Raw genomic sequence first — 22494 nt, 5'->3', positions numbered from 1 at the left:
CAGTTGATCGTCATCCCATTTTGGCATTTCTGCGTGGCCCGGCCCTGCCTGAGTGACTGTGCAGAGCAGTTTTACTGCACGGTAAATTCATTCAGGCTGCATCCGTCAGCTTCCTGCTGGTCTGGGGGTCACTGACCGAGTCACAGTCCAGGCCCCGTTGTTGTACAGGGGAGGAGGTGCGTTATGATGGGGGAAGAGCTTTGGGCTTGGGTTGGGGTGCTGCGGGCACCCCTGAGAGGGGCACTGGGGCTTAGGAAAGCTGCTTTCTGCTCTCCGTCCTCCTCAGTGGCAGCCGCTGCCTGGGCCGTGGGTGAGGCCTGTGCCCTGTCACTGTGTTTCAGACGCTGGAGGAGGTGCTCGTGGCCATCCTCAAGCATCCCACGCTGGAGGGCTGGTACCTGGCCCTGGAGCAGCAGGCGCTGCCCCCGCACACCCTCAGTCCCATCCTCGTGAAGCTCCTGGCGGCCCACCTCAGCGCGGGGGTCCTTCCGCTGCTGCTGGCGAGTGCCCCCGTCCTCCAGAGCCTTGGTCAGCTGGGGCTCCTGGCCAGGTACTCGGAGGCCATCACCCAGAGTGTCCTGAAGGAGCTGCGGAACCGGAGGGCCTGCGCAGCCACGCTGATGCCGAAGGCCCTTCCTCAGCTTGAAGCCCTGTGGGGGCTGCACCCATACATGGAGGGCTCCCAGCTCCGGGAGGTCACCCTAGCCCTGCTGAGCCTGCCCGAGGCCCACCTGGTGGCCCAGCGATCCACTAAGTCCCGCCAGAAGGAGAGACATCTGAACGCTCTTGGGGAGACCCTGGTCCAGCTGCTGACCAGCCGCCCCCAGGAGCAGCTGCAGAGCGGCGAGCTCCTCCGGGCCTCCGAGTACGTGAGAGGCCTGGGGGCTTTGCTGCCCGCGCTGGCCGTGGACGAGCTGGACGCCGTGCTCCTCCAGGCTCTGCAGAGAGAGCTGGCTCTGGCCCCCGCAGTCGGGGTCGCTCTGCTCGACTACTGCCTGGCCCGGCGGACGCCAGTGGCCCTGGGCACCGCGGCTCTGCTCCTGCAGCACAGCCGTCCCCACCTGCTGCGCTTTGAGCGGTGGTGCAGGCGGGCCAGCCTGGGGCTCTGCCTGCAGGAGGCCCTGGACGACTTCCTCCCTGTCGTCCGCGTGTACCTCCAGTGCAGGACCCGGGAACACTTCACGCGCCCCGCAGCAGGTACAGGAAGGGTGGGTTTGGGCAGCCAGGAGGGCTGAGAACTGTGTGTCCACCCTTAAGCCCTGGGACTTCACGTTCTGGAGGTATCATTTAGTTCTGTTTCTCCTCTGATGTCTGACCCAGCTCTGAGGATGGAGCTCCCATCGACCTCGAGTTACCCACGGGAAGCTGGGGCCGGCGGTGGGCGGTAGCTATGGGCGTTGGGGGCCAAGGAAGGAGCGGCCCCGGCTGGGTCTTGTTAGGTTGAGGGAGTAGTGCGGGTGATGGTCCTTTGCCCCGTCCCCCTCTCCCCACCGTTGGGAGCGTTGGTGGGTCCGTGCTGAGCCGAGGCACTCGGCTGGGCCCCGCTCGCTCTTCTCTCTCCACCCATTGGGTTTCAGGTCCAAGGCACTTCCTGATCACCTCCAATTCAATTTAATTCATTCTTACCGTGTGTACGAATGATTTTTCACTCACTGCTTTGCCTCTGTGCTGCATAGCTTCATATCATCAATAACAGATGTTTTTAAAAAGTAAGAGCGCCCCTGCGGGAGGGCGTCTTCCGGCCAGTGGTTCTCAGTGCTCTTCTCGTTCCCCAGTGAGTTCAGGACCTGGGTGCTCACCGTCTCGTCATGACCCTCGAGCCAGGGCTATGCCCAGGGCCTGCGGGACTGTCAGGGTTGAGTGATGAGAGGTGACCGGTGGCGTGCTGGTAAATGTTTTAACCACTGGCTCTTGGGGGAGACTGATTTGTAGCATTTGCTGATTTCCGTGGCGTCACAGCTCCTGCCGTGGTCAGTCTCGTGCTACCAGTGTGACATCACCCAGGTCACAGGTTTCCCGAAACAGAGCCACCAGCCCTTGTGAGCCGGTTGTCATGCTCCACGGTGCTCACCTCTCTCTCCTGCTTGTCTCTGCCCCAGTGTCCTCTGCTGTCATTCCTGTCCTGAGGAAGGCCCTGTGGAGGCCGCTGCAGACCAGGCTTCTCAGTGCTGACGGGCCCCTGGAGTCTGGGCTGCATCAGGAGATCCTGGCCCAGCTGGTCCCATTTGCAAGAGCCAAGGACCTCCGTGTCCTCATGGACCGGTTGCCCCGCTTGCTTCAGACTCCAGGCAGTCACAAGAGGTATGAAGGCTCGGGTTGTTTAATGGCTCTCCCTGTCTCAGCTTCCCTTTTCCCTGTAGTGGTTATAAAGCAGTGGAAATCGCTGCACTGCTGTTGTGTATTGGGGAGAACGCAGTTCCTCCGAGAACTCCACTTCATCCTGGCTGGAGCAAGTTCATCTCCATAAGTGGGTGGTTCTGATTCCCTCAGAGCCGTGGTTATCAACCAGGGGCGATTTTGCCCGCTCCAGGGAACAGTTGGCAACGCCTGACACCTTTTACTGTCACGATATGGGTATGGGGGGCTTGTTGCTTCTGGCTGCTAGAGGGTGGAGGCCAAGGGTGCTACTAGATATCCTGTAATGCATAGGACAGGCCCCCTCCCCTCCCCCCGAAGAGAGAATTATCGGCCCAAAATGTCAGGAGTGCTGAGGCTGAGATAGCCTGATTTAGACAGAGTCTGGACAATGTATCCTTTTTCTGGTGTGCTAATAGTGTTTCCCCTAGTCGTAAAAGTTCTGATACGTCTTTGAAGTTTGCATAAGGGGCAGGGGAAGCCTGTGATCTCTGTGCTTGGGTAGTTAGTGTAGGGACCAGGGCTCAGGGCATCTGCCTCATGTGGCCCATTGTGATGTTGGATTATATATACTTAAAGCTAGAGGGATTTGGGCCATGCCTGTAACTCTGAGTTTTGTCTTCTGCCGCAGTTGGGTCGTGGCTGACTCTGTCCTGGCTGTCCTGGAAGGGTCGGCAGAAGAGCTACGTGCTTGGAAAAAGACTCTGCTGGAGGCCTGTGTACAGTGGTTGATCGCGTCCTTTAGCGGCGGCCAGCAAGATGATGGTACCCAGGATCGAGAGAAGCAGATGCTGCTAAGATTAAATGAACTATTGGTAGGTGTCTCTTATTAGAGCCCCTGGTTAAATTTTTAAGGGAAAGAGTGAGATAGACGAACCCAGGTTTGCAGATACATTCAAGCCGGGTGGCGTGAATTCGACCTGGTGGGGGATGAGAGGAGCCATGTCTAGGAGGCGACGGGCAGGTGGAGGGCAAACTTTGAAATGATGAGCCATCTTTTATCAGGAATGGTTGCAGGAATTTGTCAGAGTGCTTTTTGGTTGCATCTCCTGAGATGGTTATATGGTATTGTTTTTTGTTTTGACTGTTAATGGGGTGAATTATATTAACTGATTTTTGAACGTTAAACCAGCCTTGCATTCCTAGAATAAACCTACTTGGTCATGATATGTTCTCATTTTTATATAATGTTGGATTTGATTTGCTGACATTTTACCAAGAAATTTTGTATCTGTGTGCCTGAGGGGTATTAGCTTATAATTGCATTTTCTTGCAGTGTCCGTGTCTGGCTTTAGGATCAGGTAATACTGGCCTCAGGCTGAGTTAGGAAGAGTTTCACTGGGTACAAAATTCCAGGCTAACAGTTTTTATGTTCTTCAGGCATTTTAAAGATGATGCTTTACTGTCTTCTGGTGTGCATTGTTTCTGATAAGAAATCTCTCATTCTTATCTGTATTTCTCTTTCCATGATGCCTTTTTTCTCCAGCTGCTCTGAGGATTTTTTTCTTTACGTTGCTTAAACAGCATGATTGCGATATGCCTGAGCGTCGTTTCTTCAGGTTTTCTGTGCTTTGGGGTCAGCGAGCTTCCTGGCTCTGTGAGTTTAGAGCTTTCGTAAAATTTGGAAATATTTAGCTGTTTTGGGCCTTTATTTTCTTTTGTTTTTGATGTTACATTTTTGCACAGAGATCATTAGCTTCCTGAAGAACTTAATGTGTTGTGTTACAGGATTGTGAACTTAAGGCCTGTAGGAACCTGACCCAGTAGAGCTAGGGAAGAGGAGGAGGAGCACTCCTGGGGTGTCAGGGAGTCGAGCTGTGGAGCCGGGGGTGCTGGGCTCTGCTCTTCTAGGCATTTGTGTTCTTGGGACAGGCCTCCCTCCTTACCCCACTTGGCTGTTTTCTTTCTCTCTCTCTCTTGCTCTTGCCCCCCCCCCCTTTTAACAGACTTAACTTTTTAGAGCAGTTTTAGGTTCACAGCAAAGTTGGGCGGAAACTCAGCGTTTCCACATGCCCCCTTCTCCCAACGTGCACAGCTTCCTCACCGTCAGCATCTCCAGCAGCCCTTTCCTTGTAATTGAGGTGTGGTTTTCATCTCGTGGAATATGAGGTCTTAAGTGTGTCGTTTAGTGCTGACAGATACACGTACCCCTGTGCCCACAGTGCTATCCAAGATTCTCATCATTCCAGAAAGCTCTCTTGTGCTTTCTCCCAGTTGGTCCCCTTCCCCCCAGAGCAGCCACTCTTCCGATATAACATAATGCACCACGTTTGGAGATTTTTCTCCACGTCAGGGACTGTGGACCTATGTTGGCCCTGGTAGGGCGCAGTGGTCTTGCTCTGGGTAGATGTTCTCTCATGTGTTTAAACAGTCACATGTGGCTGCACCTCTGTGTGTCGCAGGTCAGTGCTATTCAGAATGGTGGACAAAGGGGAAAGTTACACAAGTACTTGGGAATTTTCTTTGGTCATTTGGTGACCATAGGTATGCTAAGACAGAGCTACTAGTGGAAATAACAAAACAATTAAAAAAAAATCAAAGTAAGAAGCAACTACAAGCTTTTGCGAATTGCTTAGGTAACTATATTCCATATTTACTGTAGGGCTGTACTTTAAATTCTGTGTCCTCTATTTTAAATTAATTTGGATATTCCACATATATTTCTTGCTTTCTTTATTCCTAGAATTCACTTAATGAAGTTGATCCTGGTGACTGGCAGAAATTTGTGAAGACTGGACTCAAGTAAGTTGAATTTATTTTCTTGGTGCTGTTCAGTAAGGCGGCGAGTGTCTTTGCTGGTGCAGGGCCAGTGGTGTAGCTTGTTATTAGTGTAAAGGACGTGGTGGAGAAGATGCTGCTCCCATTTTGGGCAGACGAGACGAGACAGCAGTGTTGGGGAGGGAAAATGATTTGCCCGTTGACATGTGTGTACTTCTAACAGCGATGAGAGAAGCAGCCTTTAAAAAATGAAATAGTTTTTGGGAATTCCCTGGTGGTCCAGTGGTTAGGACTCTGCGCTCCCACTGCCAAGGACCCGGGTTCGATCCCTGGTCAGGGAACTAAGATCCCACAAGCCACGCAGCACGGCCAAAAAAAATAATAATGAATAAATTTTTTTATTGAAATATTTTTTAAAAGCCAGAAATGTGCAGAGAACAATACAGGAGCACCCAGATTTAATAAATGCTGACAGTTTTCTCTATTTGCCCTAATTGCATCCTTTCCTTCCCTTGTCCCAAAGTGTCACTCTTCGGAGGTTGAGTTTTGTCATGGCCCTGTGTGTTTAACACTTTGGTTGCATGTCAGTATGTCTCTAAACAATAAACCACAGTGTTTATTGAGTTTGACATTGTATACAGATGTATCACTTTATTGTCCCTCTTTTGCACTCAGAAGTTTTTGAGTTACCCATGTTGATACATGGCGATCCAAGTCATTGCTTTTTACTGCTGTGGGGCATTCTGTCTTACGACCGTGCCCCAGTTCACGTAGCCAGTGTCCTCCTGGTGGACAGGACCTCCCTTCTTTCCTTCCGTCCTCCCTCCCGACCCTGCAGTGAACGTTGCATGTCTCTTCGTGCCCAGGTGCCAGATTTTCTGGGGGAGGGGTCACTTGCTGGCTCTTAATGTGGGCACAGCTCCAGTTTTACTAGATTTTTTGATGTGTTCTCCAAGCTAACGTAACATGGTGTGGAAGTTCGTTTTGTCCTCGCTTCCTCACCAGCAGTTGATGTGGTCAGACTCTTTCTTTTTGGCAGTCAGGTAGTCATGAAACGGTATTTCATTGCACCTGTAATTTTCATTGCCCTGATTATTCATCAGTTTGAAACTGAGAAAAGTACCCAAGAGAGAGAAATAAGTGAAGGTGAGTCAGAGGTAAATGGCAACCGAGGATTACCTTCGTGACATGACATTTCTTTGAGTCTTTGGTTAATTTGCGTTTCTAGAATGTTCCCTGTGTGCTAAGTGATTCTTAACAATATTCACATATGACTAAAAACTTTTTTCTCCAGAGTATGATGTTTTCATTTCTTTAGTGGGTTCTAAAGGGATTTAAGATGAGAAGGCTTCTGAACCGTTAGAGGGGCGTTTTGAGTAGCTGAAAGGAAGGAAGGAGGGAAGCTGACCTGGCAGGTAGGCCAGGTCAGAAGTGCTCCCTGTGATGGGTGGGCGACTAGGTATGTGATGCTGCAGGTGTGCTGCAGCAGCATGGGTAGTTTGGGTGATGGGTGTATGACTGTGCACTCTAGGATTCTCACCTGTGTGGCATGTTGGAAGTTGTCCTTGATAAAATGTCGAGAAAAAAGGTTTTCTATTGTTTATGAAGCTAGTTTTCCCTTTGATTCTTGCCTCCTAGATTTCGGTATCAGGACCATGCATTTCTAAAGGCCCTTTGTGCTGCCGTCCAGCTCCTGTATCTCCCGGAAAGCGCCTCACGCTCGCAGCTCACTCAGCTCTCGGTGGTCCACGCGATGCTGACCCAGCACTCCCTGTTCCTGCCCACTTTGCTGACGGCTGGAGAGGAGGAAACCCCAGGCAGTCCCGTCAGAGGTGATTCCTTACCCCACCTCCCACTTCAGACGCAGAGCTTATTCCTGGATTTCACATGTTCTCAGAGCTAGGGAAGCATTACCCAAACGGTATCCGAATATTTCATGTCTGTCAAATCCAAGCTCAAGAAATGTTTCCTCTGACTTGGGGTCACACAGCAAACGCAGACCTCTCTGCAGAAGCCAGATTTAAGCTTTTCTGCTGTATCGTGGGCGAGCGTTAAAACCTGGGAGTTAGTTAGGGGGAGTTAGGAGGGGGGTTCCCACCTGGGAGAAATTGTTCAGTTGCGTTAAATGTCTTAATGGGGTGATTGAAACTTTTATCAAGGGCGAAGGGTTCGAAGGTCCGTGTCGGTGGGTCCCTGCTAGGGACTCGTACAGCCCAGGCTTCTTCCCTAGTCGGTTCGGTGAGCGTTAACGTTAGCATGGCGAAGACTGTGGGAGATGGCAGAGGTCTGAGGGGTCCTGCCCTCCCGAAGCCATACCCTGTTTAGAGACAAAATTGACATCCCCAAACTGTTAGGAATCACTGCAGAGCTGGTCTGTAATAAACTGCTAAGCTGGAGAGAACCCTTACCCAAGTTCCTGGTACAGGCAGTAGAAGAAGTAGAAAGGCTCCCCGCTTTCAGGCAGGAGTAGAAATATTAGAGATTTTGGTAACATAATCATGGAGAGAAATGCTTAGGTTTAAAAATCTTTGTTGCCTTAAAGTTTGGGAGGGGGCTTGGAGAGGCTGATGGCAGCCTCGTCAAAGTTGTGTTTATTTTAAAAAAGGAAAAGCAGGGAAGGGACCAGGTGCAGTCCTCAGACCAGTGTGGTCTAGAGAAGGCTATCTCAAGCATTCGTGTTAGCTGCAGTGCTTCCTTCTCCGCTTTTACTCTGCACGTGCCCATCCCCCTGCATTGCCGGGCATCTCAGTGTCCTTTTCTTCCAGAAGCGCTGGTGGACCTAATGTCGGTGGCAGTGAGGCTGTGCCCCTCTGTCTGCGAGAGCAGCCACTTCGCGGTGCTCCTCGGGGCCTACGGAGCCTCTCTCAGCGTCCTGGGTGAGGGTGCGGGGACCGGGCGGTGTGATCAGAGCGTATGAGGTCTCGGGGGTCACCAGGAAGCTTTCTAAACTGACCCTCAACTGACTTTAGACCAGAAGATCTTACTTCTCCTGCGGGCCTACGAACAGAACAGCCATAGCCTGGTCAACTTCAGGTGAGCGCTGGGCCTGGAGGTGAGAACGGCAGGTCTTGAAGGCCCCACCCAGTGAGCTCCCCCAGGGAAAAGGGGGGCTGGGTGGACCCCTCGGCTCACACACCATTGCCAGCGTGGGCTGCTCTGGCCTCTCACTGTGAGGATGGTCCCCGATGGCCGGGCCTGTCTGGGCTGGGCCACCTCACTGGTTGGCAGTGTGTGTCTGTCACTCCTGACCTGGGGGTCATTTAGTTGATTCTTCTGAAAACCTTTCTCTTGGTGCCTTCCTTTAGGTGGGAGTGACCTAGGTGGGGATCTGGGAAAAGACTGAGGAGCGCTGGCTGGATGTTAATTCCGCCCTCTTCCTTGTCTGTGCGCGCGTGCGTGCGTGTGTGTGTGTGCGCGCGGTGTCTGTCCCTGGATTTGTCTCTTTCCTGTCTGTCTGTCTCTGTGTCTGTCTGTCTGTCTCTCCTGGGTTCCCAGGGGCCGCTTGCTCCTTGGCCAGCACGGCTTTGGGCCCTGAGGGGCTGGGCTGATGCCTCTCCCTTTGGGCCCTGCCTGAGCTCTGCAAGGGCTGGGGTTAAGCTATTCATAGACAGCATCTGAGATTCTCTTTGCTGCCCTAGTTTCTTTTCTCCTTAATTTGGGACCAGCACCCCAGCATCTGCCCAGTACATAAGAAGAGCTTTGTGTGCTGAGACAGGAAGTAAGCTTACTGGGCCAAGAAAAATAGTTCAGGAGAACTCTGCAGGGAAGGGAAAAATATATTTCCCTTGTAGAATTCTTTTTTTTTTTTAAAGATTAAAGATGTATTAGCCTAGAAGCCCCCCGCCCCCCCCAAAAAAAAACAGTAAAGAGAACCATTTTCTGCCTCTTAAAAGAGTCCAGGTCATGAATAAACATTGTCTCTCCCTTCCCCTCGTGGCCTCACCCACTTACTGCCTTGGAGGTGGTGCTGCGTCAGTTGTATTCTTTCTGGAATAAACAGCCCCTGTGTACACGAGGGAGAGGAGAGAAAACAGAAGCAGTCTCGCTCACAGTGAAGAGCGAGCCGTCCTACCCAACCCCCCAGCCTCAGAACCCCCCCAACCCCCGCAGCCTCAGAACCCCCCCAACCCCCGCAGCCTCGGAACCCCCCCAACCCCCGCAGCCTCAGAACCCCCCCCAACCCCCGCAGCCTCAGAACCCCCTCTCCGGTTAATGGAAGTCACACAAGGGCGCCCTGGGCGCGGACAGGTTCAGTCGCTTTCCAGGAGGAAGGCAAGGTGACCTCTCTGGGCGGCTGCCATGGGGACTGGTGGTGCGAAAGGTAGAGCTGGGGACGGCGCCAAGGCTGTGCAGTGGACCTGGTCCGCTCACGGCCCCGTGGCAACGAGGAAAGGTTTTATCAGTAGAGCATCATTGAGCTGCCAGGGTTCTGCCGCTGTGTCCAGCACACACTGGAGCCAGACTCCCCAAATGTGAATTCCTATTCTTCCACTTACCAGCTGGGCAGGGGACCAGCTGAGCAGCGTTCCAGATCCTCTCTGTGTCTCTCTTCCCGCATTTGCAAAATAAGGATGACACTAGTACGTACCTTATGGGATAGCCGTGCAGATTAAGTGAAATGAATACACATGAAAGGCTTACAGTAGTGCCTGGCACATCATAAACTCTCTGTAAGTGTTGGCCTCCATCATCCCCGACACTGTCACACCACCCTCATCATTGTCAACCTCTCCATCACTCCCACCTTCCCCCTAAGTTATGCTGGGGATTAAATGATACAACACAGGACATGTACTCAGTGCCTGGCGTGCTAGCTGCTCGACAAAGCTGCCTGCAGTGCCGTCATCACCATCGTCACCCCTGTTCCCGATGGGGCCCTGTGACCAGTCTGCTCTCCCATCCGGCTCTAGGCTACTAACCTGGGGCCCAGCGGCCGTGGAGCATCAGAAGACGTGCCAGAGCCTGGGCAAGTCCCTGTGGCAGCAGCCGAGCGTCGGGGACATCCTCCGCCTGCTGGATCCGGACCGCATGATGAAGACTGTCCTCCACTTCCCCCAGAACCGGAGACTGCTGCCCCCCGAGGTGCGGGGGGCCCAGGGGGGAGCCGTCAGGTTTTAGCTGCTATAAAATACAAGCACTGCTTTTCTTGTGATTTGTTAACTTTTTATAAGTAAAATTCCAACCATATGCAAAGGTACAGAGACAGGACCCATGTACCCACCACCCAGCTTCAGAACTTACCAGCACGGACCATACTTGTTTCTCTTATAACTTCTTTCCACCAAAGCAAATATCAAAGGTATAATTTCATGTACAAGCACGGTGGTTGTTTTTTTTTAATAGAACCGTTTTTTAATGGGCTTGGATATTCATAATAATTTGAACTCTAGGTAATAGTGGGTAAACATTCACATGGTGTTACACTTATGCAGTTGCACCACACGTTTCTGTTTGTCTCGGGCTATTTCAGGACACACAGGAACCGATATTTAAAGACAGGAGCACGATGGATCTCAGTGACCTTTATGACCCCTGTTTCCTCCTTCATCTCTTCAGTGAATTGACCAGGCCAGGTAATTGCAGCCTTCCGGGTGGGTTGAGGGGGCATGATTATTACCGTAATTACCAAATTAGGACCTTAATCTTGAAAATAATTCTTGAAGGATCTTCAGCTGCCTTCTCGCCTTTCCATTCCAGTGATTTTCAGCAAAGTAACAGTTAATGTTTTGAATACACAGTGATTTTTTTTTAACTATAATTTTAAAATCTGGGAGTGTCCCTTTGTCTTTGATGTTTTCCTAATTTTAATGACAAGAGCATTTTCTGAATTTTCACTGAATAGTGGTCACATACCAGCAGAAATGAGAGACTTTGTCTTTGACAATGAGTGACAGCCTGCTAAGGTTGGCTTTTTCTTGGTTTAAGTATATTTTTGAAATTGTATTTTGTGTCTACTACCCTGAGGGTGGGAGTCTTTGTGGGTGAATGCTTCGGAGAGACAGAAAGAACAGAAATGTGTATCAGTACATGCTGGTAAAGGCCAGCGTCTGATTCCCAGGCCGGTCAGGTCTGTTGGTTTGGGGCATTTTGTCGGTGATTGGTGTGTATTTTTTTTGCAGTACGCGGGCCTCTCACTGCTGTGGCCTCTCCCGTTGCGGAGCACAGGCTCCAGACGTGCGGGCTCAGCGGCCATGGCTCACGGGCCTAGCCGCTCCGCGGCATGTGGGATCTTCCCGGACCGGGGCACGAACCCGTGTCCCCGGCATCGGCAGGCGGACTCTCAACCACTGCGCCACCGGGGAAGCCCTGAATTTGCGTTTTCTTAATGGCTAATGATGATGAACATCTTGTGGCTTATGTACCATCTGTAATCCTCTTTGGTAAAGCATCAGTTCACGTCTTTTGCCCTTTTATTCTAATGGGTTTTGTTTGTTTGTTTGTTTTTACTGTTGAGCTTTGAGGGTTCTTTATATATTGTACCTATTAGTCCCTTGTTTGATATGTGATTTGCAAATATTTTCTCCCACTGTGTAGCTTATCTTTTCACCTTCTTAACAGAGTTTTTCAAAGAGCAGCAGTTTTCAGTTTTGTTGAAGTCCAGTTTATCAGTTCTTCCTTTTATGGGTCATGCTTTGGTGTCAAGTCTTAAGAACTCTTTGCCCATCGCTCCACCCTAAAGAATTTCTCCCATGTTTATTTCTGAAAGTTTTATAGTTGTAGGTTTTACATTTAAGTCTGTGGCCTATTTTGAGTTAATTTTTGTATAAGGTGTGAAGTTTAGGTCCAGCTTCATTTTTTCGCCTGTGGGTGTTCCGATCCCATCCCCACTTGTCGGTCCTCCATCTGTCCTCCTCGCCCTTCCTCCTGGTTACTGCCGGGCTGGGGAGTCCCGGCGCCCCTGCATTGACACTTCCTGGCTGGGAGGGCAGGAGTGGCCATTACTGCTCCTCACGTGGCCTCCACTGGCACCAAGCGGGAGCCTTGTCCTTCCTCTGTATTAGGGTCCCTCCGATGCCCAGTGGGGACCAGCCAGCATGAAGCCTGAGGGGCTCCCTCACTCCTCCCTCCTGGTTGTAACAGCCGTGTAGATTAGGTACACCAGGAAACCATGCCTCACTGATTGCCCTGTTTTCTCCCCTCTTAAACTTGAAGGTCTTTTTATACTCAAATGCTCTTCCTTATGGATTTGCTGATCCTCTACCACTGCCCTTAGTTCCTAACAGAAAGATGAGAGGGCTGTGTTCTCAGAGACTAGCCTCTCCATGAGCACTGGGTTCTGTGGCTGAGCTAGAGTTTCTTTGCAAGAGAGCAGGGGCATTTCCTTTCCTGCACATGTCAGATGATGATGATGGCCAGCAGATATCTTAACTGCCCTGGTGGCTTTTAGCAGCGGCCAAGTGAGGCACATCTACTACGCTCTTTGATTCCCCCCAGGTATTGGCAGTGCTGGCTAAGTCTGTTTCTCATCAAACATGAAAATAGATTTTCCACAGTCTAAAAATATGATGCAACTTGAGTGAATTATAACAAATCATTTAGTCTGTTGCTCTTTCAGGAGAGCTTTTAGGAGGCAGAAGGCAAAGGCTTGGAAAACAGTAGAGAAATAGTAAAAATCAGGGCAGTGTTTTTCCCAGAATCTTGGATAGTGGGGGTAAGGGGGAAGGACAGGATCTGGAAGGCCTTTTGTGAAGAGAGGTAACTAGTAAATGCTCTTTCAAGTTAGGGAAATCTCCAAATACAGCCGCTTTTACATTTTATTGGTGTAATATAGGTAGAAAAATTTGCAGAGCATGTCTACCCAGAAAGGACTTGCAGTAGCTTAAAATACTGCTTATACCCAAATCATTCATGTTGAAGTAGAAAATTTTAAAAAGCTTATAAGTGGATAGGGAAATAGTTATGCAAAACAAATAAGCAAACCAAGAAAAACCAGGTTCATTAAATTTTGCTCTGGGCTACTTATAATCCAGAACAACAAAACAAATGGAAGCATAATATTTTAAACAAATTTCATCATCTGATAAAAGGAAGTAATACCAGTTCAACAGGAGAGGAAAATTCCTAGCAGTAAAATGATAAGTTGAACAGAACAGAAATCTGTGAACAGTATAATGGCCAAAAGTTTACTGTGGTTGAATTGTCACGCATCTGTTTTTTCGTTTTATTACTTTTTAAAAAGTTACTCTTCCATTTACTGTTGCCCTGGTGCATCACTAAACATGAACAATGTTTTAAGTAAACTTTTATTGGAGTGTGATGTATAGACACCAGTGCAAATCATATATGTGTGGCTCAAGTTTCGGTGAAACCACTGGCCAGATAGGAACAGAACAGAATCGGCAGCTCCTCCTCGGGCCCCTTCCTGGCCAGGGCCCCTTCCTCCCCAGTAGGGACCAGTGTCCTGTATTTGAACTTTATGTAAATGGCATTAAACACTTTCTGTTCTTTTGTATGAGCTTCGTTTATCTACGTTATATTTGTGGGATTCATCCATGCTGTGTGTAGCACAGGTTCTCCACAGCGTGTTTGTACTTCCTGCAGTGGCACCCGGGTCCAAGTGTTGCTCAACATTCTGCAGTCCTCAATTGGGTCACCTCCTCCTACCTCCCGCCTCTGGTGACCACAAATCTGATTAGTGTGTGTGCGTGGTGGCCAGGCTTCAGAGGAACCCGTCTCGCTGCCTTTGCTGAAGATGGAACCTGTTTTCTTAACCTCACTGCTGCTTTTCTGTGAGTCCTTGGCTGGAAAGCAGGGCCAGCCAAGGCTGTTAGCAATGGCAGTGACAAATGCTTTTTCCACAGCAAAGTCTTGTCCTCAAGAGAACCGGGCTGAACTCTTTGGCTCCTAATTCACAGAACAGGGAGGCCCACGTGTGGTTCTCACCAGACCACTGGACACAGGCTCCATGGACCGCTCCCTGTGACGAGCCTTCCTGGCCAGGCCGCCTCTAGGAGATGGTGTGGGAGGAGGCGTGATGAACAGCTCTTTATGCTCCGACAGCACAGCTGCACTGCCACCAAGGCCCGTAAAACGTGGGGTGCTTTTTCTTTTAATCCTTGATAATTGTCCTGGTTAAGCCATTTTGGTTTGAAAATCTGTTATCACAAGGCCGAATCTCTATTTATGAAGTTGTTAAAACAAAGAGAACGGTATTTATAACTATTTTTTGATAGCCTATTATGTTTTCAACACTCAAGGGAAGCTCTTTTCCATACATGTTACAAAGCCAAGACTTCCGGAGAATAACAGAGATGACCACAGAACATGAAATTGACTTTTCCTCACGGACACGTGGAAAATCCTTTTGTCTTAGAGAGTGTCAGTGATTACTAAAAATATCCCTGCTGAGTACTAGCTATTTTTAGTGAGTGTAATATTAAATGTTTAGAGTGTTCTCTTTTCCAGATTTATTCCATTTATGTGTGTTTGTTACGTAGGTATGGAGGTATCTTAAACATATCTCATCTTTTCCAAAACAATATAATTTTATCCCTCAGTTTGATGCTTTGTAAAGCATTTGGCATTTTTTCCCCTTCCCATCAAAAGTAGTCACTTGTTAGAAATGAGAAAATTTAGTCCATAAGCTGTTAGAGCCCAAGAGTCTTCTAATTATTCTTTTTCCATCCTTTTACTTTTTCTTTCCTTCCAGTTTTATTGAGATATAATTGGCATACAGCACTGTATAAGTTTAAGGTGTACAACATAGTGACTTGACTTAACATACATCATGCAGCGATTACCACAGTAAGTTTAGTGAACATCTGTCATCTCATATACATATAAAATTAAAGAAATATAAAAAATTTTTTTCCTTGTGATGAGAACTCAGCATTTCCTCTCTTAACAACTTTCATATATAACATATGGCAGTGTTGATTATATTTACCATGTTGTACATTGCATCCCTCATACTTATTTATCTTATAACTGGAAGTTTGTGCCTTTTGACCGCCTTCATCCATTTTGCCTCCTCCTACCTCCTGCCTCTGGTGACCACAGATCTGATCTCTTTTCCTGTGGGTTTGTTTGTTTGTTGTTTTCAAGTATAGTTGACCTACAACACTGTTAGTTCCTGGTGCGTAACAGAGTGATTACCTATTTCTCTACATTTCAAAATAATCACCACTCTATCCTTTTACTTAAAATCTGCATCTTGAGGTTAAAAGTGGTTTCTTGTAGACAGCGTATACTTGGGTTTTGTTTTTATATCCAATCTGACCGTCTCTGCCTTTTAATTGGAATGTATACACCATTTACATTTAATGTGATTATCAATCTGATTCCACTTTATCTGCTTTTTTGGCTTTTAGCTATAATTTGTGTGTGTGTGCTTGTCAGCATATGTACGTATGTGTGTGTGTGTGTATGTGTTTTTGTGTGCATGTGTGTGTTGGTTGCTTTAGGGTTTATGGTATACATCTTCAATTTATTGTGGTTTACTTTCAAGTGAGATTATACCACTTCATGGATAGTAGAAGCACCTTACAATAATATATATCTCTCCCCTCCTGGCTTTGCGCTATAATTATCATACATTTTCCATCTGTTGATAAATGTTAAAAAGCCTACAAATATGTGGTTGTTTTTGCTTCAGACTGTCAATTACCTTTTCAAGGGATTTAAATATTTTGTTTACCCCATAGTTATCATTCCTTGTTCTCTTCATTCCTTTGTGTAGATTCAGATTTCCATCTTCTATCATTTTCCTTCTCATCAAAATACTTTTAAGAATTCTTATAGTTCAAGGCTGTTGGTGAGCAATTCTTTCAGCTTTTCAGTCTTAACTTTTGAAAGATTTTCATGGGGTAGGAAATTCTCGGTTGACAGGTTTTTTTCTCATTGTACTTTAAAGACGTTGTCACCTTGATTCTGGATTGCATTGTTTCTAACAAGAAAACAGTGTTCTTATCTTTGTTCCGCTCTATGTTTTGTGACCACTTTTAAGATTTTTTTAATCACCAGTTTCAGCAATTCGATTATGATGAGGCTGGGTGTAATTTTCTTTATGTTTTTTGTGTTTGGGGTGTTCATTGAGCTTCTTGGGCCTGTAGGTCTGTGGTTTTGTCAAATTTGGAAAAGTTTTGGCCATTATTTCTTCATTTTTAGGGACTCCAGTTATACATGCATTAGCCTGCTTGAAATTGTCCCACAGCTCAGTGATGCTCATGCTTTTAAAATTCTTCTTTCTCTCTGTGTTTCAGTTTGGTTAGATTCTGTTGCTGTCTTCAGGTTCACTGTTCTTTTTTTCTTCAATGTCTAATCTGCTGATCAGCCCATCTAGTGCATTTTTCTTTTTTGTTTGTTTGGTCTTTTGTTTGTTTTATTGAAGTATAGTTGATTTACAGTGTACTTATGTCAAACCTAATCTCCCAATTCATCTCACCCTCCCCAGGTGACCTATCCCTGTTCTGAGGTTTTTCTTGGCAATGTTTATATTGTAAAAAGGCCTGGGTTTTTGTTAAAGAGGATTGGAAGTGTCCTGAATTGCAGGTGTGATCAAGTGGGTCCCCTCATGTATCCGACCTTCTCTCCCGTCACATCCTCTCCTGGAGTAACATGCGTTTTTCAGGGCCTCACAGGTGATGAGAGAATATCAGCCAGCCAGCTCTGGGCTGTAGCTTTTGTTCAGGCTTGGTGAGCCGCTCTTCTGTGAGATTTCTGTCATTTGTTTGAAGAAAGAACTAGGGTTGCAGAGTGGATATATGTTAATCCTTAGTAAAATCGATAGTCCAGCTCAGACCAGTTCGCATTGGCTGTATCTCCCAGCATCGCCGCCTTACGTATTTTCCTTGGCTGTGTTTGTAGGTGGGAACTCAGAGGCGAGGGCTGAACACGGTAGACCCGAGAGCCGGCTTTCTCTGCTGACCCTCCGGTTGTGTCCCCCAGGCCTCCGCATGCTGGGATCTCAGTGGCGGGTCCGAATGTCACCTCTGATCTCTGGTTCACTGGGTATTTGTGAGAAGTAATGAAAGATTCCTGGGATTCTTGGGATTACAAGCATCTTAGAAACTGAAGGCATGTGATTATTGCCACGGAAGGGGAGAGAGTCTTTTGCCCGGCTTCAGCAGAAGTTAAGGAGTGCAGGAGGAAGACTTGCATTTCTTGTACCTAGCACGCACCCATAGCTGATGGTGGTAAGACGCGAGAGCAAATGGAATTCTCTGTGTTGCACGAGTGTCACAGAATCATAGCGTGTGTGTGTGTATGTGTGTGTGTAGTTAAGGCTGTATTTTATTTCCCTCAGAATTTGTGGTGGATTGTCGGAAATTTGTGGATTCAAACGCTCTGGGCCTAACTGTCACAGCCCTCAGCAGCTACGACCCCCTGATGCGAGCCGCGGCCTACTCCGTGCTGGCAGCCTACTACTCACAGCTGGAGGGGGCACGCTTCCGGGAGCAGCCCCAGGTGAGCGGGGCTGCGGGGATGGCTCTCCGCCCGGCCTGGTGGAAGGATTTCCTAAGGAGATCAGAGGTGTTGCCGGGAGACTGATACAGGACAAAGTCTGTCCCCTGCTGGGGGAGGGGGGGTGACGCCTGAGGCTGTCTCGGGTCCTCAGCCCTGGGAGATGGAGACAGGTCTCCCCTTATAAGTGGTCTTCTTGTGTCGCGGTGGGCAGAGCAGTTCTAATTTCTGTTGAACTCAGGGGTGACGGCAGCTGTCACCCAGGACACACAGAGCCTCAGAAGCTGCGCCCTGAGGGGGTGGGGACAGGCGTCACCTTGGGTGGTCCCTGGGGTGCGAGGAGCAGGCCACTCTGCAAAGCCGCGGTTTAGGCTGTACAAGATAAGGCTGATCACAGACGTTCTGCAAATTCTTTTTTTTTCCGCCCCTTTTTCCTGGTTTGAAGGTACTGTACCTGTTGGACGTAGTCCGGAACGGGATCCGAACTAAGAACATGAGACTCACCTTCACCTTGACTCTCTTCATCGCCAAAGCAGCCTTGCAAATTTTGAAACCAGGTACCACTGACAGAATCAGGTTGGGGTGAGGTGGAAAGTTTGAGGCTGAGCAAGGCCACTTGGAGGCGTTCATCCCGCAGGCGTAACCAGCCCACCACACAGGTGAGGGAGACGGATCAGGGTCACACATGCACGGCGCAGAAGAGTGTGTATGACGGGGGGAGATGATGTGTTCCTGTTTGCCTGTAGGGGTATAAAGCTGTGGTAAAGCAAATCACAGCTCCCACCAAAGGGGCTGCTCGGGGCGTCACGGATCCGTACGCGAGCGCTTAGAGGGACCTGACACGGAGGCCCGTCCGTGTTGGCAGCTGCCGCTCTGAGCTCGGGGGTCAGCGTCAGTGTAGCTCACCAGCCAGAGGACAAGCGGCCTGTGGGTCCCGTGCAGGTGTCACCCAGGGCATGGAACACGAAACACTCCACTTTGTTCCTCACAGCAGGGCAGCGCCGAGGTAGTGTGAGCACAAGTCAGTCTATCATAGGACCTTTTTTTTTTTTGTAATTAGTGAAAAGTCGTAGAATGTTGATAACGTTAGGGACCACAGGGTTCTTTGGAGGTAACATGGTTGTTTTTAGATGAGGAGACAGCCTCCCAGCTGGGGCCCCCAAGGTTAAATAGCTTGCTCAAGGCCCCACAATCAACCTGTAGTCAAGTTGCTGTTAGAATTCAGATTTGATTTTCATGTCCTCCGTATCTTTATTTTTGGCTGCGTTGGGTCTTTGTTGCTGTGCGCAGGCTTTCTCTAGTTGTGGCGAGCGGGGGCTGCTCTTCATTGCGGTGCGCGGGCTTCTCATTGCGGTGGCTTCTCCTGTTTCAGAGCACGGGCTCTAGGCACTCAGGCTTCAGTAGTTGTGGCTCGCAGGCTCAGTAGTTGTGGCACACGGGCTTAGTTGCTCTGCGGCACGTGGGATCTTCCCGGACCAGGGCTTGAGCCTGTGTCCCCTGTGTTGGCAGGCGGATTCTTAACCACTGTGCCACCAGGGAAGTCCCCCTGTATCATTTTTATTACATGTTTTTTTCTTTACCTTAGAAATTACGGGAGGAAAGAAGGTAATTAGCCATTTAGACCCCAAAGGAACAAACTCTTCTGTGAAAATACCCCAGCAGAGGTCACGGTGGATGGCCTTGGCCTCCCATCCAGTCTGTGCCCCCCAGGCAAGCTGTCCCACGTCAGACCTCCTGTCGGTGTTGGAGCACAGGGCAGCATCAGTGGTCCAGGGTTGGGACCGGGGGAGGAGGTGTCGGCCCCGTTGCATTCAAGGGCCAAGTGACCCAGGGCGCGTGTGAGCCCCCTTTGCTGTGGCAGTTTCCTCAGTGGGAGGCCGATGGGCTGGGTGTTAGCCCTGTGCTGTCTGAAGTGTGGCCAGGCCCCACTCTCCCCACCAGCTGATTAGAGTTTAGGCAGTGGGCTGATGCCTGGGGAGGGGTGACGTCTCCGAAGGACTGGACATCCTCACGTGGTTCCTGGGCCGCAAGAGAAGCCCGTGTGCTGTGTAGAACTAAGGTGTCTTAACTGCGTTTTAATTCTTGAGAACTAATAACCTGGGTAAGGATTGGAAAGCCCCGAGGGGGCAGGGATTTATGTCTGACCGCCCCCCAGGGCCCTGCTCCCCTACTCCAGCCGGCCACGGGGTGTCCTGTTGGCACTGTGGTGAGGGACTGTCTGCTTGTGTTCGCAGAGGAGCACATGTATTTGAAGGTCAACAAGTTCCTGCTGTCCCATGAGTACCTGAACATGAACAAAGTTCCAGGCTTCTACCAGTTCTTCTACAGCTCAGACTTCGAGGTAAGGCTCTGAGGTCTCGGGGTCCTGGAAAGACTCCTAAATGGGGTGCTCAGCCACTGCGCTGACGTTTCCCCGAGGAGACTGTCAGCTGCAGAGCACAGGCTGGGGTGGAGCTCGGGGCCAGGCGGGCCTGTGTGTGGAAACGCTTCCCATTCCACACCTTGATTCTTGGGTGTCTTCTCGGACCTCACAGACTGCTCCAGAGGCCTCGAGTCGTGGCCTCCTCGTTGTACTTTCTTGGTGAAGCCCGGGGTTGAATACTAATGTGCTTTTACAGAACACCCCCTGTGAGTAAGCACAGTTCACTGTGTAAACTTGACTTGGTCCCTTATTCCTGACCTGGAGAAACGGAAGCAGAGAGGAGATGGAGGGTTTTTAATAACATACCCAGAAACGGAGGGTGGGGGCGGCTGTGCTGCAGCCTTTGCCCCCAGTTGAAAGTACTGGCGTTGGAAGAGTTTTCAGGGGAAAAGGCCTTCACTTATTTCATGGTAGTTTCTTGGTTGCTTGGGTTACAGCAGAAGACGGAGCGGGAGTGGATGTTTGGGCTTCTGCGCCAGGGGATGCGGGACAAGTACTGCTACGAGCTCTGCGCCAGGCGGGGCGTCCTCCACGTCATCCTGTCCTTCTTCAGCAGCCCGCTCTGCGACGACGTGGCCCAGGTAGGCGGCCCGCGCTCCTGGGGGGCTGAGGCCTGGGCCCTTGGATGGGGTTCCATCTGCCAGCCAAGTCCCCGTGGAGTCTCACCCAGCCTGGCCTCCCGATTCTACGTTAGCCTCCGGTGCCCTGGCCTGGGGGCAGGGCCTGTGGAGAGGGAGGGAGGTGATGAGTCCCCAGGTGGCTCTGGAACGGCTGAAAGCTCTAGAAACTCGTCACCCCATAAATGACTGAGGTGCTTGGAGACACGCCCGAGCCACCAGGATGTCTCCCGATGCACAGAAGCTGCAGGTTCTCAAAACCCGGCCGGGAAAATGGGTCGGGAGTCGAGCCTGCCTGCCTCACAGCCGACGAGGGAGTCTGCACGTTAGCTCTGCCCCTGGAGCCAGAGCTCATGTCGTGCGAGACGTAACTGGGAGAATTCGTCAGTGTTTTGATTGATTTCTAGCCGGGTCAGCTTCTGCTTGTGGTATCGTGTAAAACGTGGGTAAACAGGAGTGAGTTTGAATAACCCGAATTCGAGTGCGGTAGATTTCTATTGTTTACAGCCTGTGAGAGCTCTAAGGCACCCGGTTGACAGCTCCAGCGGGAGCCCCACCGTGCCGTCCCCTCCAGGTGGCAAAATCAAGCAATGAATGGGCCGCCCGCAGCTCATGGCTGGGCTAGAAACGGGTCCGCCCGCCTCCCCACTCAGGCTGCCCCAGATGCGGGCCGAGTGGCTTCCGTGCGGCGTCTCTGCTTGTGGTGGACTAGCGGGTGGGCGGCCCCGGGCCCGAGCTCGCTGTGGCCGTCTGTGTGCTCTGCCTGTCACTGTGGGGAAGGGTGGTCCCACGCGGCCACCACCCTTGCGGACTTAGCAGATGGTACGTGCAGCCCCCGCCTGTAACTGGAACATAGCATTCTGTTTTTTAAAGTGTTCCCTGGATCAAGTAAGTCAGGTTTTCCCACTGAAGAGTAACTTTCTGTTCTGGGTTTGCAGAATTGGGTTTTGGAAATTCTGCAGAATGCTGCCCGGGATGCCAAATCTGCCTATGAGATCCTGCGGGATTACAGCCTCTTAACGTGGATCCTACACATCCTGGAGAGCAAGTAAGCACCGTGTGTGTTTGTGTGTGTGTGTGTGTGTCTGTGTGTGTGTGTGTATCTGTGTCTGTCTGTGTAACTGTGTCTGTGTGTGTCTGTGTCTGTGTGTGTGTCTGTGTCTGTGTGTGTGTGACTGTGTCTGTGTGTGTGTCTGTGTCTGTGTGTGTGTGTGTGTGTGTGTGTGAGAGTGAGAGAGTGTGTGTGCTGTGCGTCAAGCAGAAGGAGGTGACACGGAGACCGTGGCACCTCCTGCCATCTCTCGTGTCCGCTGGAAGTGTCCCAGAGAATCTGTGTTCCCGAAACAGCATCCTCTACACCACCTTTCCATCTCTTGTGCCAGGTCCAGGCTCCTCCCCTGGAGTGGGGTCCCCCATCTGAGGTTTCAAGATCTCTGCCCTTCCTGAGGCAGAAACAGGGAGCTCCTGTTTCAGGAACGCTCATGCGGTGATGTGGGTTCGCACTCCACTCCCGCCCAGGGTCAAGGTGCTCGGCGAAGAGCCGGTGCCGGAGCAGCGTCGAGGGCTGGAGTGGGTGTTTGTCCTGTTACTGGGGCTGCTGTCACTGGGTGGCTCAAACGACACAGTTTCATTTTCTCGCCTTCTGGAGGCTGGAAGTCTGAGATCAGGGGGCCAGCATGGTTGGGTTTGGTGGGAGCTCGTTTCCTGGCAAACACACTGCCGACTATGTCCTCACATGACCAGGGAGAGAGAATGAGAGAGCTCTGGTCTCTTTCTCTTCTTACAGGACATTAATCCCATCATGGGGGCTCCATCCTCATGACTTCTAAACCTATGGCTTCCCAAAGGCCCCACCTCCAAATATAGTCCCACTGGGGTTAGGGCTTCAGCATCTGAATGGGGCGGGGGACACGGTTCAGTCCATAGTGTGATGTTTTGATTCCTTACACTCTCCTAACTTTGAGGCTGTGTGAAAAGATG

At 50.0% G+C, this 22494-nt stretch overlaps 1 protein-coding gene across 2 annotated transcripts in view; it reads left to right on the top strand.

Annotated features, from left to right (window-relative positions):
- Window positions 1-22494, top strand: part of URB1 (URB1 ribosome biogenesis homolog) — a 64422-nt gene that overhangs the window by 36792 nt on the left and 5136 nt on the right. For both annotated transcript variants that reach the window (XM_049710488.1, XM_033418191.2), the window contains 14 exons: window positions 342-1197; window positions 2100-2301; window positions 2987-3170; window positions 5039-5097; window positions 6712-6905; window positions 7839-7949; window positions 8043-8106; window positions 9984-10155; window positions 10544-10646; window positions 17318-17478; window positions 17921-18032; window positions 19710-19816; window positions 20335-20478; window positions 21453-21562. In XM_049710488.1, the coding sequence (XP_049566445.1) occupies window positions 342-1197; window positions 2100-2301; window positions 2987-3170; window positions 5039-5097; window positions 6712-6905; window positions 7839-7949; window positions 8043-8106; window positions 9984-10155; window positions 10544-10646; window positions 17318-17478; window positions 17921-18032; window positions 19710-19816; window positions 20335-20478; window positions 21453-21562 (2579 nt within the window). The remainder of the gene's footprint in view (window positions 1-341; window positions 1198-2099; window positions 2302-2986; window positions 3171-5038; window positions 5098-6711; window positions 6906-7838; window positions 7950-8042; window positions 8107-9983; window positions 10156-10543; window positions 10647-17317; window positions 17479-17920; window positions 18033-19709; window positions 19817-20334; window positions 20479-21452; window positions 21563-22494) is intronic.

Source organism: Orcinus orca, chromosome 5, assembly GCF_937001465.1.
Source record: "Orcinus orca chromosome 5, mOrcOrc1.1, whole genome shotgun sequence".
Classification (NCBI taxonomy): Eukaryota; Metazoa; Chordata; class Mammalia; order Artiodactyla; family Delphinidae; genus Orcinus; species Orcinus orca.
The sequence above is the reverse complement of the archived record's forward strand: the minus strand, read 5'-3'. Positions and strand labels throughout refer to the sequence as shown.